General features: G+C 29.8%; 1 protein-coding gene across 2 annotated transcripts in view; it reads right to left on the reverse strand.

The window, feature by feature from the left end:
* The window catches only part of LOC122855039 (protein PFC0760c-like), a 38,477-nt gene that overhangs the window by 5,008 nt on the left and 14,835 nt on the right, over positions 1–18,634 (reverse strand). For both annotated transcript variants that reach the window (XM_044156156.1, XM_044156155.1), the window contains 3 exons: positions 6,289–6,408; positions 5,932–6,192; positions 1,824–1,940 (listed from right to left, as the gene is read on the reverse strand). In XM_044156156.1, coding sequence (XP_044012091.1) covers positions 1,824–1,940; positions 5,932–6,192; positions 6,289–6,408 — 498 coding nt within the window. The remainder of the gene's footprint in view (positions 1–1,823; positions 1,941–5,931; positions 6,193–6,288; positions 6,409–18,634) is intronic.

Consider the following 18,634-nt stretch of genomic DNA (forward strand, 5'->3'; position numbering starts at 1 on the left):
GCTCAGTTCCGTCTCACTTACGGCTCACTTATGGCGCTAGCGACGTACGGTTGTTTGAAGAACTACAAAGGCACAAAATCTCAATACAGGTGCTTATCTATATCATCACTGTATCAATGCCCCAATAAATATTGTTGAATGTTGATTGACGAAATGACGATTGTTGTTGTTGTTCGTTGTCGTTTCAAAATTTATTGTTATTTATTAAAACTTTAATTTTGTAATAACAAAATGAGTTCATAATATTATTTTGATTGTTTTCATCTATTTCCTATGTATAAAAGATAAAAAATTATTGTTCAATGGCACAGATAATAATTCCATCTCCAAAATTTGTATTTTCATTTTTATTTCTTTCATTCACTATTTGCTTTGCTCTCACCTGAATTATATTTTCTAGATTCATTTTGATTATATATTTATCAACTCATTGTAATAGATTATTATCATGACACTGTTTGCATAAAGTATAAATACATAAATATTTATTGAAGCATTGATACAGTGATGATATAGATAAGCACCTGTATTGAGATTTTGTGCCTTTGTAGTTCTTCAAACAACCGTACGTCGCTAGCGCCATAAGTGAGCCGTAAGTGAGACGGAACTGAGCCGAGACGACCATCGAACACAGCTTATATAAAAAAGCCCTAATGAGAACAATTTTGCCCCGTGCAGCACCCGTATTCAGAGGATGTTCTCATTAGGGCTTTTTTTTTCCGATGGCGGCGCTTGTGAACTTTTTATATAGATTTTACATAGAAAAGCTTCACAAGCGCCACCATCGGAAAAAAAACGCCCTAATGAGAACATCCTCTGAATACGGGTGCAGCACCCGTATTCACAGGGCAAATTTTCTACAATTTAGGGCTTCTTTTTGCCACCGATGGCGCTTGTTAAATTTTTTTTATATAGATTTCACATACAAAAGCTCACAAGCGCCGCCAGTGGAGGAAAAAAGCCCTAAATTGTAATGCCCTGTGAATACGGGGGTGCGTTCCGTGGCTATCCAGTCCGTACGAACTTCAAAATGGCGACGAAAAAAATGAAAATTCTAATAATGTTAAAAGTTACTATGATACATCACTATAGCCAAAGAGAAGGCCAGAGATTTATAAAAACTTAAAATATTAAGTATTACTATTTTTTTCAGGTTTAAGTTGACAGAGTTTCTATTTAATTATTTCAAATCTGTCGAATAAATTGGCTAACGTCAAATTTGATCAGATTATTTTCAAATGAAAAAAATCAGGTCTACCACAACAAAGGATCAAAATATTTCCAAACTCCGCCATTTTGAAGTTCGTACGGACTGGATAGCCACGGAACGCACCCCGGGTGCAGAGATAGCAATATATTGGTGAATTTCCTTCTCACTCACGCATGCGCACATTAAATCTTGTACAGCAGTCTAATTCACAGGGCAAATTTTTTAAGATTTAGGGTTTTTTTTTGCCGCTGATGGCACTTGTAAAATTTTTTTTATATATATTTCACATACAAAAGCTTCACAAGCGTCGCCAGTGGAGGAAAAAAGCCCTAAATTGTAATGCCCTGTGAATTGGACTGCGGTCAACGTCAAAACAAACTAGTACTACACGATATAAAAGTTACACTGTATTTCAGTAGTCTCAACCAATTTTAATTGACGTGAGTGTACTGACAAAGACAAGAATTCACCAATTTCGTTTCTATCTCGGCGACACTTGACGAAAGAGTTCGGCTTTTAGTTTTATTTCAGTGGCGGCAATGCACAGCTATTTTTTTTTAAATAAATAATATATGTTTTTGCGAATTTTTTTAAAACTAAGAACTATACCTACCTTAACATCAAAAACGTAAATATTCCCATCGTAACAACCAGCGAATAGTAACTGTTTATAAAGTCTCATGCAAACAATACCAACACCAGCGGTGTACTGAGCAACTTGTTGGCCAGTCTGTAAAATGAAATTTAAAAATTAGGCTAAATAAACGAGTGTTAAGTATCAAGATACGGGATAGGGTCTCTACTCATTTTTTACCAGCGCGAGAAAAAGGTACCAGGTTATTACGGTGTACCCGGCCAAAGAGTACGACTACAGTTTTCATGTAAACCATGAACAGAGATATTATTAAGCGGTGTCTCAAGATCTTGCACAAAAAAATGGAACATGTTCCATTGGCTGTGATAGTCTTGCAAGGCTTTTTAAGGCTGATTTTCACCAAAATTCTAGTAATTATCTAGTGATGATAGATCATGCAAGCATTTGTATAGCGTGGAGACACCGCTTAATTATATCTCTGTTCATGGTTTACATGAAAACTGGCGCCGTACTCTTTGGCTGGTTTCTCCATATATAAATAGGTCACATAGATATGACGTCCTGATTTTTATTTATAAAATATCGCATCCAGTACTAATTTCGAATTAAAACTAAAAATACTTCCTTGATTAATATCAATATTTTCCTATTCAATAAGCGTACCCTCAAATTTTCCCGATAAATAATAAAATAGATGCAGTATTCCGTAAATCCCAGGCCAGATCCAAGATTTTACTAAAACAGAAACTTTAAAAATCTCGTTCTGCACTTTTTTTTTCATTTATTTTTTTGCATTTAGTCTAGTCAACAAACTACGTTGGCTACCATTAATGAAAAAACTTACGAAAAAAATCCTATAGACTTATTCGGGGATGGAAATTTTAAGGGTGGTAATGAAAAATTGGTAAAAAATGTAGTTTTTTGAGAATACCGCAGAAACTAGAGGATTTAGGGAAAAAAGTTAAGATAAAAGGTGTAGGGAAAAGAATTATCTTTGATTCGTTGATCGGAAGCTTTTTTCGTATTTGGAAGGGTTAGCCGGGAAATCGCGTTTGAAAATATCTATAAAAATGTCTTTGGTCGATTAGAAAACGTCATAAATGAAATAAAATATTATAATATTTAAATGAAAAATTTGCAATTGGTATTTAAATTGTTTATAAAAATTTTTGTTTATAACAATATCAATTATCTGAACAATTTTAATGAAAAATTCAAAAAAAAAATTTTTTTTTAATTGTAAAATTATTTAGTTATTCATAAATATTGATTTTTTATTAAGGTTGAAAGTAAATCGCGTCGGTGGACGAAGTTTGGGGTGCATTCCTTTAATAAAAAATTTTTTTTCGTTTTGCAATTTTGCCCTGTAATACCGACTAAAAACTAGAAACAGAAACAACGACAAAAGTGATAAATGTCTCTATGCAATATTCCAGGCTTTTCAGTTTACGATAATGTGTGGTACGACCTATGTGACAATAACAAACAATCACAACAAGTCAATTTTCTATCTATTTCAGTTTGATATAAACATTGAACAGTTATCCATCTAATAATTGGAAGCCAAAAAAAATAATGTCATGTGCCAGTACTGCCACTACAAGAAACAGCTTTTATCTATAAAATTTTGGCCGGTATTACAGGGCGAAATCGCAAAACGAATAAAAATTTTTTATCAAAGGAATGCACCCCTGGGCCCGAGAGGGTGCGATTTGCCTATCGTTATATAGAGTGGGTATAAGCTTATACCCACTCTAATCGTTATAGAAAGTACTAGTAGTGCCTTCATGTCCACATTTTATTTACTAGACATGGAGATTTTCTGGCAGATTCTTGGTACAATTAGTGATGTGCAAATACCGGTATTTTATTTTTGATACCAAATACGGTACAAAATACGGTATTGATACGGTAATTTACCATTCAATACCGTATCAATAATCTGTATGTAAAAATACGGTATCAGTGAAATTTTCGATACCAATACCGTATTTACAACTATAGAGATGTTACTCATGGTATTGAAAAATAAAAAATATATGAACATAACTTGATTTTATTGTATAAATAAAAATAAATACATACGAAGTTATAGATGATAAATAACTTCAATAAATAAATTCAGTAAATAAATTATATAGCAAAATTAAAATATAAAAAAAAAAAAATATTTGTCCTTAAAAAAATAAGGTTTTTTTAAATAAAAAAAGTTAGTATTATTGGAAGAAGTATTTATATTAATAAATTTTCATTACACTTAAAAAGTTTCTTTGTTATTATATCGGCTTTTAAAATAATAATGTCAATGTGGAATGTGCAATATAATAAAAACAGCTGAGCAATTGATATTTGACAATAAAACAAAATATCAAATATGGCCGCTATTAATGACCAGTGCCACGGTTGATAATCTAGAAATTATATGAAAAAAAAAAAAAAAAAAAAAAAAATTTTTTTTTTGCTTGTACCAAAAACAGAAAATACCGTATTTTCACCTATATAGTTGTAAAAATACCGTATCAAAAATTTTACTCGTATTTTACGGTATTTACATGGAAAAATCGGTAAAAGGCATATTGGTATGGTATTTCAATTTGAAACCAAATACCGTATTTTACCGTATTTAATACCGGTAAAATACCAAATACCGTATCAGTCGACATCACTAGGTACAATGTAGTATGTGTGTAGGTAGTCTATCTGCATAAACACACATATAGGGATCTGACCTATGGGCGGAGTTTGGTTGCTCACGCACACGTTTATTGTCTGAAAATGGCGCATTCCAGACCATTCTACTATAGTATGCTATCGTCAACAAACTATACCATATAAAATTTTTCAATGTAGTTTCAATGGTCTGGAAATAGTTCACTGTGCGCCACCAGATGCCATGGTGAATAGGTCAGATCCCTATACTACCATAGCCAAGAAACATGGGACAGCACGACGAATAAAAGAAAGAGAATGACCGCTAATGATAGAAAATGTTGATTCTAATAATTGAATATCTTCTAAAATCTAAGGTAGAAAATGATCATTGAAGACTTAAAAGTTTCATATTGTAAAGAAGTACTAAGTGTCAGTAAATTAAGCTGAATTCTATAGAAACTTTTTCAACTACAGCACCCGTATTCAGAGGATGTTCTCATTAGGGCTTTTTTTTCCGATGGCGGCGCTTGTGAACTTTTTATATAGATTTTACATAGAAAAGCTTCACAAGCGCCACCATCGGAAAAAAAAGCCCTAATGAAAACATCCTCTGAATACGGGTGCGGAAGAAAATATGTGTTCAGTCCCTATCCCTACGTGTTAAGGTTGTCAACTTTGACATTGATTATCTAAAAAAAACTGACGGACAAAACCCTTTTGATTTTTTTTCCACCCCCTTCAAAAATTTTCACCGATTTTTCATCACAACCCTTAAATTTTCCATCCCCGAAATTAGTCTATAGGATATTTTTTGTGAGTTTTGTCATAAATGGTAGCCAACGTAGTTCGTTGACTAGACTAATTCACCATGCTTATTTCTCTAATTCTAATAATTCACCAGTTACATTTACATTCATACGCATGCGCATTAGCAGCTGTGCATACGGGATGGCCTAGCACGTATTAGGTTCTTTCGTTTTTCAAATAAATAAAAAACAACTGTTTAAAACTGTAGACCTGAACTTCTATATATACATTTGTGTTCTGCGTATTCTGAACTTCATTTTAATAATTTTCATTCTCGAAAAAAACCCTTCGAATTATTGTTGAAAAATTGAAATCTAGGATTTTCCCCACAATACATATTGTGACTAATTGAACAAAAAAAGTGATATAACATGAAAACAAAATTTCTTAATTTTTGTATCCAAAAGTGACACATTTTATTTTTTTAGAATAAACAAAAAATGTGAAACAAAAAACATGAATAAAAAAAATTAGGCTTTTTTTACAATAGTTTGTAAATTTAATTTTGTAATTTAAAAAAAAAACGACCGAATGTTTTTTTTCCATATTTTTTAGTTTACATCTTTTGTTTATTAAAAAAAGAAAAACATTTGTATAACAAAATAATGTTGTTTTTTTCTGGTGTTGAGAATATGTATTAATGACTATTATTGTTATATTTACTCACAAGAAAGTCAAATACCGGAATTAATGTACTGCTTGTACCACAATAAACTAAGTTGCCTTCATCTCTCATTAAACTGTAAACAGTTAATGTTCTTGGTCCGGATATTGTTCTCAAAAATAGTCCATTTTGGGCGTCTCTAATGGTAATTGGTTGGTTACGTGATGCAACAATCAATACTCGTCTTGCTCCTTCAGTTGATGTGCGTAATGCAAGTACTGGTTTATCAGAAAAATCAAGATTGTCTTCTCTTAAGCAGCGAGACTATTGAAAAATTAAAAAAAAAATTATAACCAATTTATAAAAATAATCAATGATAGTAACTTAATATAATAATTGTTCATAACACAATTCAATTACTTTGATGTCATATCGTGATATGTGACCGGATTTTGTTCCGATAAAAATGTGACCCCATGCTTGGTCCATACATTGCACTGGACTCCCAATCGAAATAACTTTCCCTTCAAGTGCACCAGTCTAAAAAATATGAAAATAATCTTTTTAGATATGTAAGAATTAGGGAATACATCCACTAATTACATTTATTTTCGCTTAACATTTCGCGGCTCAGCACTCGTATTCACAGGGAATTACGATTTCGGGCTTTTTTTGTCCACTGGCGGCGCTTGTGAAGCTTTTGTATGTGAAATCTAGGGTGCATTCCGTAGGGGACCGCGGCCCTTTTTTTTGCGCATCATAACCACGCAGAAGCGCAGAAGTAAAAAAATCGAGTAAAATTTTAAAATTACGTATGCGTGCGTAAAAACTCATGTGCGTAATAACTTCTGCGCACATGGCCAAGGACCGCGGTCCCCTTACCGGGACGCACCCTATATTCAAAAAAAATTTGACAAGCACCGTCAGTGGGAAAAAAAAGCCCTAAATTGTATAAAATATTTCCTGTGAATACGGCACCCGTATTCACAGGACAAATTTGTTCTCATTAGAGCTTTTTTTCGCCACTGATGGAGCTTGTCAAATTTTTTTTTATATAGATTTCACAAACAAAAGTTTCACAAGCGCCGCTCAGAAAAAAAGCCCTAATGAGAACATTCTCTGAATACGGGTACGGGTGCTGAAAGACCGGCTAAAATTTTATAAGAAAAAACTGTTTCTTGTAGTGGCATCTCTGAGATGGTATTTTTGGACTGAATAAAGGTGAATTTTCTCTCAAATTATTTAGGGTTGTGAGTCCGGATTTTTTACCGATTATTAACCGGATTTTTTACCGGTAAAAAAAAAAAATTTTTTTTAACCACTAAAAGGCGGAGCCACATACTTGCGCCGATTTATACTGCGCATATTATATCCGTTAAATTTTTTTTTTCACTTTCTACAATTATTTATTAATTTTACAACAAATTTATTAATTTATTATGGGAATAATTAATAAAAATTAATAAGATACGGGTTGTATACAATATATATTAATTTAGTGTTGATTAAATATTATTTATTATTATTATTTTCATCAACATTTGATAATGAAAAACAATTCTGGATTTTAAGTTTAGAGGTTATACATTATTATCGTCAAGGTAAGAAAAAAACAATGAATTATTTTTAATTGTTATTTGATAATAATACGAATTATTGAATAAATAGTAAAGTTAATTTGTTTTTAAAAATTCAAGGCTAAAAGAACATCATGGGAAGGTCTGAGTCAGTGGTTTGGAGATACTTTGACCAAGTAAATAATGCAAATGCTAGTAAATACAAAAAAGGACGATGCAAGTTTTGTAGCCAAGAATATATATCTAATGCCCAAAGGATGCTTAATCACTTGATTTTTAAGTGCAATGAATGTCCAGAAAGTGTAAAGAATTTTTTGAATAGTGAACCAATCAGTCAAAATGACACTTCTAATACAAACACAAACACCAATGTCATTGATGATTTGACACCAAAGATATCAACACAAATGTATGTTTTTAAAGGCGTTGACAAAGAGAAAAAAATAGATCATTTTTTTGACAAAGTGACTCCTCAAGAACAAAAAGACCTTGAAGCTGCTTTTGCCAGAGCATTGATTGCCACCAATTTACCATTGTCAGTATTTGATAATTATTACTGGAAATCTTTCTTTACATCACTACGACCAGCTTTTAAAAAACCATCTAGATATGTTATTTCACACAGATTGTTAAATGCAGAATATGAAAAAGTGAACAAAGCAGTTGAAGATAAAATAAATAATGCAGATACATTGACAATCATGTCAGATGGTTGGACTGATGTTAATGGTGATGGTTTTACAAATATTGTTATTACAACACCAGAGCCTATATTTTACCAAGCAATTGAATCTAAAGAAAAAGCACATACTGCAAAATACATTTGTAATATTTTAAGTTCAGCAATACGTGCTGTTGGATTTAACAAAGTCAAAGGTGTTGTCACTGACAATACAGCTAACATGAAATTAGCTTGGTCACTTCTTCGTAATGAATTCCCTCATTTAATAACATATGGTTGTTTAGGCCATGGATTAAATTTACTTGTGAAAGATATTTTAAATGTAAAAATCATGATAAATGATGTTGATCAACCTAAAAGAGATGTATTGACAGCAGCAAAAGAAATAATTAACTTGTATTAAGCAAACATGATATTAATATTTTTGATATTTATGCAATGAGTACCAAAAAAATTAATATTATTTAAGAAAACAGTCAACTATTTCAATTACCTTTTATGTATTAATATTTACATGATAATAATAGTAATAATAATATGAAAGTGTAAATTTAAAAAACTATGTGATGACTGATAATACATGATATTATATATTTAATAAATAAACACTATTTATGTATTCACATATATAAAAAAAATTTACTCAAGAGGTAAATTTTCATTATTATAAATAATAAAATTCTTTTGCAATAATAATTCAATTGAATGGACTCATTAATTATTATAATACGAAGAATAACCATTTATTAATTAGTTTAATAATAATAAAATTAATAATAAAAATATAATTTATTGAAAAATAAATTAATAATCAATTATTTATTAAACAATAAATAATAATAAATTAATTAATCAATGAATTTGATCATAAATTAATAATTTGATTATTATTTATTAATATTAATATATTCTCATTAAAGATAAAATAAACTATTTGAAATTACCCGCGCAAACGGTGATTGGCTCTGGTAAGCTCCGCCTTTTTTGGTTAAAAATGATTTTTTACCAGTAAAAAATCCGGTTAAAAATGCTAAAAAAATAAAACACCGGTAAATTAACAACCCTAAATTATTTGTCGAAGTCAGTAACAAACGAAATATGCGTTACTGACAAATAACTTTTAATAACGCTATGCATGGTAGAAATACTACAGGTATGGCAGTGCGCAGCCTGGTTTGGCCGCTGTGAATTGACCAATCAAAAGGTCGCCTTCTCGCCACAAAAATGGAAGACTTTATGCGCGCGCGATACAAATTCGTTAAGAAAATTTTCAAGTAATTTTCAGAAGTTATCATATTTATTCAACTAGATTTGGTATATATAATGATTCCATACATCAATAATAAAATTAATTATTTATATTAAATAAATGAATCCAAGTATAATAAATACAACACAACCTCTATTGTTTAAAAAACAACAACAATGAAAATATTATAATTTATTTGTTAAACTGTCTATTTTTTTGATTTTTATAAACATGCTCACATATATTTATTAGTATTTACAACAATATAAAAATAGTTGTCAAACAGTATGTTAGTCTTATAATAGAGATTGCGTGTTAGAAAGAAAAGCAAAACAGCTCGATGGCGCGTTCTTGATTGGTTGAAAAAATAAGGCTGCGCAGAACGCGACGAAAAAAGCATGGACTACTGCCATACCTGTAGTACTTCTTCCATGACGCTATGTATTATATATTAAAACCACCTCTACATTTTACTGAGGTCATTTTGCTCAATTGTCATTGTATGTTTAGCTTTTGGCGCCTAAAAGCAATATGTGAACATAATATATAACGAATATATAATTACACAAATTTATTAATATTTATTGGACACAACGAATGAATAATTATTATGTATATATTTGATGTAAATAATCTCAAAAATTAATGATAAAAAAATGAGGTAGTAGGCCATCACATGATTTGTGGGGAAAGAAGGTTTTAACGGGTTTAAAAAAACATCATAAAATGGCAGGAAAAAAATTTGTTTCTTAAGCTTGTAAAAAAAAAATTATAAATACAGTAATGACGAGATTACAATCACACAGATAATTTAGCATTACTCAATATCACGAATATACTTTCCCTATCGCTTTCTAGGAGTGACGTATTGAATTTATCTAATTCGTCACTCTATTAGTCACTCACTTCGGAAACTTATTCGTTAAGATTACATTGTTCTTTATATTGGCATACTTTAATATATCCTGCAGAGGTATAGCACTACGTGTATTTCGGTAGAGGCAAATTTTTTGTAACCAGAGCCATTTTTTAGAGCCTTTTTTGCCGGTGAAAGCTCCACAAGCGCCGCTAGTGGAGAAAAAAGCCTTAAATTGTAATGCCCTGTGAATTGGACTACAGTGTACTGCACCCGCATTCACGGGGCAAAATTGTTCTCATTAGGGCTTTTTTTTTCCGCTGATGGCGCTTGACAAAATTTTTTGGCAACATTAATTCCTTAGCTCCATCTTTTCCTTAGCTACTGCTTTTCCTTTGACATTTGTATTATTGAAAAATAAATTTACATGTATTTTATTTATGAAAAACATTAAAAAAGTCCAAGGAAAAGCAGTAGCTAGAAAAAAGAAGCTAAATTAAGGAATTAAGATTTTTATTTTAAGCAACATTATTTCTTTGAAACCTAATTTTTTGGCAACCTTAATTCCTTAGCTACATCCTTTTCTTAGCTACTGCTTTTTCTTGGACATTTGTATTATTTAAAAATAAATTTACATGTATTTTTTGGACATTTTTATTTTTAAAAAATAAAATGACATGTATATTATTTATTTAATATAAATAGAAAATGTCCGAGGAAAAGCAGTAGCTAAGGAAAAGATGGAGCTAAGGAATTAATGTTGCCAAAAAATTATGTTTCAAGCAACATTAATTCCTTAAAACTGGTTTTCCTTGATATTATATATATTTAGGTATATAACAAATAAATTACATGTACCAATATATATCGAGCAATAAGAACTAATTGTCGAGTCGACAGTCAATAAGAATGTTCAAAATGGCGTCAGAGGTATCTTACAGTTTCTTACAGTATCTTACAGTATCTTACTGTAAGTGTATGAAACCTCAAAAATCGACCATTTACCCATTACTGGATAAAACACGACGATATATACTTTCTACAAGACCGACTTTTTTCTTCAACTATTTCACCTATACATTTCATTTATCGGCATTTTTAAAATTTATTTTTATTTTTTTTGATATGAATTGAATTTTCCATACTTGTAATTTATTATAATAAATTAAATTACTACTGACGAATTTCTAAGAAATGGAAATAGCTTAGCTGTTAATTTCTTTGGCTAAATTAATTCTTGTAAAATTAACAGGTGAGCATTCACATCTAATTAGCCTGGGGTTGATGGAATCAGAATGAACTATTATATGGATTCTTTTGGAGTTTTTTTTGGAAAATATTGGAGTAAGGTTAATTTTTTTTGAGAGTTAATGGTTTGATTAATATTTATCAATTAAGATTTAGGAGTGCAGGCAGCCTGGGTTTTCTGAATTTTCAACTTTTTCAAGTTTTTTTTTTTTATTGGTAGATATTTCTTTGGAGAATTAAGCGGTGTCTTTACGCTATAGAAATCTCATGCAAGTTCTTAAAAATTAAATTATTATTAATTAAAATACATTGAAAAATATAACCTAGCTTGCCTACTATTTTTAACGTACCTTATAATGAGTGTTTTTTTCGATTTTCAAAAATTAATATCTCGGTCGGGCTGCTATCAATTGAGTAGAGATTTTAAGGAGGTTATGCGCAAATTACTCTTTTTTTAAAAAATATAATGAGAATGTTCTGAAATTTTGTACACAAGTAGATCTTTTCATTCTGAATACAACGGTATAATTATTTTCTTATGTTGATCGGTTAAATTTTTTGTAATTAATTATTGAAAATAATATTTAACATTGGCTCTTATGGAGATTTCAACCATTTTTTTCGGATAGAAAAAATGATGAAAAAGTCTTGAAAAAAATCACACATATACTAGAAACCGAGTTTTATTAATTGCGCGAAAAATTTTCATATGTTGATCGGTCAATTAATGAGTAATTAATTATAAACTTTACAAAAATTAGATGTGGCAACGTATGGCATGTTCAAACACACACACATACCCGCAATCCCATATATTGTATATGGGGCGCAGGCGCTTTTCACTTAATTTTTTTACAGTGTAGTCGGATTTCAGTTTTGTCTGTGACGTCAGAAGCGCCCCGCAACACCCGCAATGAATTTGTGCATAACCTCCTTAAAATTAACTTAATATTATAAAATTAAAAGTATTTTTAAAAAATTATGTACGTAGGAGTTGTCTAAATTATTGATTTTTAACCTGGCCTACCTATAGACGGGTGACCATTAGAACAGTAAGGAGTAGGTGCAACGTGTTATGAGTCTAAAAGACTACCATGAGACGGGTATTTAGCATGGTAGAAGTACTACAGGTATGGCAGTAGTCCATGCTTTTTTCGTCGCGTTCTGCGCAGCCTTATTTTTTCAACCAATCAACAACGCGCCATCGAGCTGTTTTGCTTTTCTTTCTAACACGCAATCTCTATTATAAGAGCCTCTCTCTCTAACATACTGTTTTGACAACTATTTTTTATATTGTTGTAAATACTAATAAATATATGTGGAGCATGTTTATAAAAAATCAAAAAAATAAAAAAACCAAGACAGTTTAACAAATAAATTATAATATTTTCATTATTGTTGTTTTTTTTATGCCACAAACAATGGAGGTTGTGTTGTATTTATTATACTTGGATTTATTTATTTAATATAAATAATTAATTTTTATTTTTGATGTATGTGAATCATTATAAAATATACCAAATCTAGTTGAATAAATATGATAACTTTTGAAAAATTTAAAAAAAACTTGAAAATTTTCTTAACAAATTTGTATCATATCTATTAATAAAAAAAATAAACACCCAAAAGAAAGCGCCTAGTGTCTGTAACGCACACATATATACTTTAAAAATATTACTTGATTCCTCTAATTCTGCGCAACTACGCGGTCAGAATGCGTGAAAAAAAACTGGCCAAAGAACGCAGCCATTAATATTTATGTCATGAATGTATGTGTGGGTATAGGGTGCGTGAATCTGGCCTGCATAAGTCCTAGAAAAATTATCTAGGATACTCATTAGAAGCGTCTTGATTTGTACTAATTTTTACCACCATTAATTCAATTTGTACCTCAAAATTAAAGGGTCCAGAAAGGGTTAAATATCGACTTTTTTTCTAGATGACTTAGGGGGGTAAAAAAAATTGCTACAGACGCAGAATAATTTGTACTAATTTGTACCGCCAAAAAAATTATTTACTCCAAAATGATAATTAACAATTGCATATCTACTTTAATTATTGAGGTACAAATTCTTATTCGATCGGTACAAATTAGCTCTTGTTCTGTTCTTTGAAATGAAAAAAAAAATATTGAAAAATATTGGTTTTTAAAGGCGCCATGCATTTGTTTATCAAATATTTTTATTAACAAATGCATGGTGCCTTCAAATATTAATATTTTTTAATAATTTTTTTTTTATTTTAAAGAACAAAATAAAAGCTAATTTGTACCGATAAAATTACGATCTGTACCTCAATAATAGTAATAAAGTATTATCAATTGATATTTCAGAGTAACTTGTTTTTTTATTATTATTATTGAGGTACAAATTCTAGTTTTATCGGTACAAATTAGCTTTTGTTCTGTTCTTTAAAACAAAAAAGAAATTTTTAAAAAAATGTCAATATTTGAAGGCACCATGCAATTGTTAATAAAAATATTTGATAAACAATTGCATGGCGCTTTTAAAAATTAATATTTTTTAATAATTTTTTTTTTGTTTTAAAGAGCAGAACAAAGGCTAATTTGTACCGATAAAATTACAATTTGTACCTCAATAATAATAATAATAAAAAAACAATACTTTATTATTATTATTGAGGTACAAATTGTAATTTTATCGGTAAAAATTAGCCTTTGTTCTGCTCTTTAAAATAAAAAAAAAATTATTAAAAAATATTAATTTTTAAAAGCGCCATGCAATTGTTTATCAAATATTTTTATTAACAATTGCATGGCGCCTTTAAAAATCAATATTTTTCCATATTTTTTTTTTTATTTTAAAGAACAGAACAAGAGCTAATTTGTACCGATCAAATAAATATTTGTACCTCAATAATTAAAATAGATATGCAATTGTTAATTATCATTTTGGAGTAAATAATTTTTTTTTGTTGTTATTCTTGAGGTACAAATTTCGGGTTTGGCGGTACAAATTAGTACAAATTATTCTGCGTCTGTAGCAATTTTTTTTACCCCTCTAAGTCATCTAGAAAAAAAGTCGATATTTAACCCTTTCTGGACCCTTTAATTTTGAGGTACAAATTAAATTAATGGTGGTACAAATTAGTTCAAATCAAGACGCTTCTAATAAGTATCCTAGATAATTTTTCTAGGACTTATGCAGGCCAGGTTCACGCACCAGTGGGTATACTGTATGTCAGCTAAGTAAAACTGCATTAAGGGATTACCTCGGCCAGTCACTAAATATTAGAATGCTTTGAAATTTTTACAGTAGATTCTTGAAATACTGATACATTTGATGCAATTTTTTGGTATTGTTTGGAAACTCGTTATTTTTTTATTAATTTTCAAAGTTGACAACTTTTAACATGGGCTCTTATGGAGAATACGATTTTTGTCAGAAAAAAAGTCCATTAAAGTACCGATATCTTTATTTGACAATGTTACACCGTGAAAAAAAAACTATTGGGTTATAAAATGAGACAAAACAAAACGTAACGAAAAAAATTAAAGAAGTTTGGAGCTTAGTTTTTTTATAATTAACTAGACCAATTGGTCTATATTGGTTATATGTGATGTTTTGTCAATGATGTAAAAAGGTTGTAGTAAGAAGTTTTTTGATCTTGATCATTACGTAAAAATTCACAATATCTCCCAATTTATAATTAACTTTTTTTTTTTGAGTATACAGTAGAAAAAAAAGAATACCAAATAAACCTATTATTAGTCTAAATCAATTCCTCAGCCATTTGACACAATAATTTTAATTTAATATAGAAAGTATTGCTGAGGAATTTATCTAGACTACGGACCAATTTATTTAGTCACATTCTTTTCTCAGCAACATTTGCCATAATTATTTGACACAATAATTCTAATTTAATATAAAAATATTGCTGTGAAATTAATCTAGATTATAAATTCATTTTTTTGGTTATCTTTTTTTTTTTAGCAACATTTGCCAATAGCTATTTAACTAATTAAATATGGCAAAAGTTGATAGACTAATAAATTAATTCGTTATCTAAATTATTTTTTCAGCAATATTTTCCATAATTATATCAATTTATTATGGCAAATATTGCTGAAGAATAAATGAAAATTAATTTATTTATTACATACCTACTTCTTACTATTTACTACACCTTCTTACATCATTGACAAGACATCACATATAAGCAAAGAATAAAATAACAACGGGTACATATAGCAACGGATAAACAAAATAAAAAAAAAATTAATTAAACAAAAATAAACGACTTATTATAAACAGCCAATCAAATAGCTCGAAGAGAGGCTCCTTTATATAAGGATAATTTAAGTATGAAAAAATGCATCTAACCGAGCAGTATATATTAGGTGCATTCCTTTAATAAAAAATTTTTTTTCATTTTGCAATTTCGCCCTGTAATACCGACTAAAAACTAGAAACAGAGACAACGACAAAAGTGATAAATTTCTCTATGCAATATTCCAGGCTTCACAGTTTACGATAATGTGTGGTACGGCCTATGTGACAATAACAAACAATCACAACAAGTCAATTTTCTATTTATTTCAGTTTGATATAAACATTGAACAGTTATCCATCTAATAATTGGAAGCCAAAAAAAATAATGTCATGTACAGTACTGCCACTACACGAAACAGCTTTTTCCTATAAAATTTTGGCTGGTATTACAGGGCGAAATTGCAAAACGAAAAAAAATTTTTTATTAAAAAAATGCACCCATGACGTCTACTATATTCTAATGTACGCTTGGCAACATCAAATTGTGATCCGCCATGTTGTGGCGCGTAGGTTTAAAAACGCCAGTAATAAATCCAGTAATTTTTAAGAATATATCTACATTATCTAAATTAATAAAGAGCTATAGCAAAAATATTAGCTAAGGACAGGAGGTTGCCTACATGTTAATTTCTTTGGTTAAATTGATTCTGTATAAATTAACATGTGGCAACTTCCTTTCGCTTTTAGCCGGTCCCTACATACTTTTTGGCCTGACCCAAATTGAAAAATAATGGGTATCTGGATAGATCGGGAGGAACTAGACTGCCAAATAAGCCCCTACCGAAATACACGTAGTGCTATACCACTGGTAGTGCTAGACTACACTGAGAGAAATTTTAACTAAAATTTAAAACCCATGTTGAATAGAAATTACTATACTGCTTTGTAATTTTTGTTTTATTTCTGGAATTGGCCGCGAGAGATGATATTCTACAATAAAATTATGTAAAATGTCACACTATGTCAAAAAATTGTTATGTTACTTTAAGTCTCTGTACATCGTTATCTATTGCAGATAGACATGGGGTTGAGTGGAGTTAATTATTGAGAATTCAATTCTAAACAATTTATAAAGAATTACTTTTTTTGATTAATCTCTTAGATAATGAGTTATGAGTTAATTAAAATAAAGCACATACATGTTTTGAGGAAACGATAAAAAATATTATAAGTTCAAATAAAAAATACTGAACAATTTAATAAATATTCTAATACATATAATAAAATTTATCATGTACACATATAAAAGTTAGCATAGACTTAAATATTTTTTACTATATCGCTTTGTAAAAATTCTGGTTGTGGGGCGAAATAATACAAAGATGGCCGACTGATTGAACAAATGATTGAATTGTCATGTAATTTCAAGCATTTCTACAGCCTTATCTGTTGAAGCTAGGTATGGGGTTAAGCGAGGTTTATTGTTGGTAATTTATTTCTAAACAATTTATCAAGAATGAATTTTTTCTATTTATCAATTAGTTTTCGAGTTTTGAGCGTGTAAACAGAAAAGAAAAAATGTTGCCGGGAATTGATTGCCGTTCTCCGTGAATCTAGCACAAACTGCCGAACTTATCACAAAAAATGTCCAACTTTTAAATAAAATTTATAATAAAATATAGTAAATTCTAAAACCGGTAGTGCGTAAATTCTCAATCTGCTAGAATTTACTTGTGAGTTTCGTGAATTTAGTCATTTTTTTTAAAGAAAAACTACAATAAAATTATGTAATTTTTATGGCTTAGTGTTGTATATAGTCAATGGCCAAATTTTTTACATAACTTTATTGTAAAAATTATTTATCAATATACGAATAATTCTTACAAATAATCGGAGGAACGCAGTTTTTACTATTCGCTTTGTAATTTTTTCTTATACGTTTGTAATTAGTTAAAATTTCTCTCAGTGTAGGGTTGTTAATTTACCGGTGTTTTATTTTCTTAGCATTTTTAACCGGATTTCATATCGGTAAAAAATCATTTTCAACCAAAAAAGGCGGAGCTTACCAGAGCCAATCAGCGTTTGCGCGGGTCATTTCAAATAGTTCATTTCATCTTTAATGTGAATATATTGATAAATAATAATTAAATTATTAATTTATGATCAAATTTATCAATTAATTAATTTGTTATTATTTATTGTTTAATAAATAATTGATTATTAATTTATTATTCAATAAATTATATTTTTAATATTAATTGTATTATTATTAAACCAATTAATGAATGGTTATTCTTCGTGTTATAATAATTAATGCTAGACCCCCGAATAAATCCCACATTGATACACACATACTGCCACAGCAGCTATATCATACACTGACACAACCGCACTCTCAGTACAACCAACTGTTTTTTTATTTGCAGTGTTTCACGATTTACACATTTTTTTTAACTATTAAATAAATGTTTAAAAAAATAAAAAGTTGATCAAATATATTTCAGGGATTAATAATATTAGGTTATTATACAATAATTATTTCAAAAAACTATTGTTTTATAAAAAAAAAAAAAAAATGAAAACTTCATCTTTTCGAGATTGGCAATGGCTCTCGGACCAATGTATTGAACATAGGCTTTATCCCCTCTCCTATACCCCAAAATTTGGCCGAGGTAATCCATTAAGACTCTAGTCTTCTTGTAACACTAAAACGTAATAAAACTGGAAGCTGAACTCCTATGCTTAGCCAATGCACGGGAGTGTCGCCAGAGATAGCAATATATTAGAGTGGGTATAAGCAGAGTGACGCCAAAGGAAAAAGGTGCCCAGAAATGACGTCACTGTGCCTATACCAACTCTATACAAAAAGCACGACATGGCAGACCTGAACACGCTGTTGGCGTCACTCTGCTTATACCC

The sequence above is a fragment of the Aphidius gifuensis genome, linkage group LG4 (assembly GCF_014905175.1).
Source record: "Aphidius gifuensis isolate YNYX2018 linkage group LG4, ASM1490517v1, whole genome shotgun sequence".
NCBI lineage: Eukaryota > Metazoa > Arthropoda > Insecta > Hymenoptera > Braconidae > Aphidius > Aphidius gifuensis.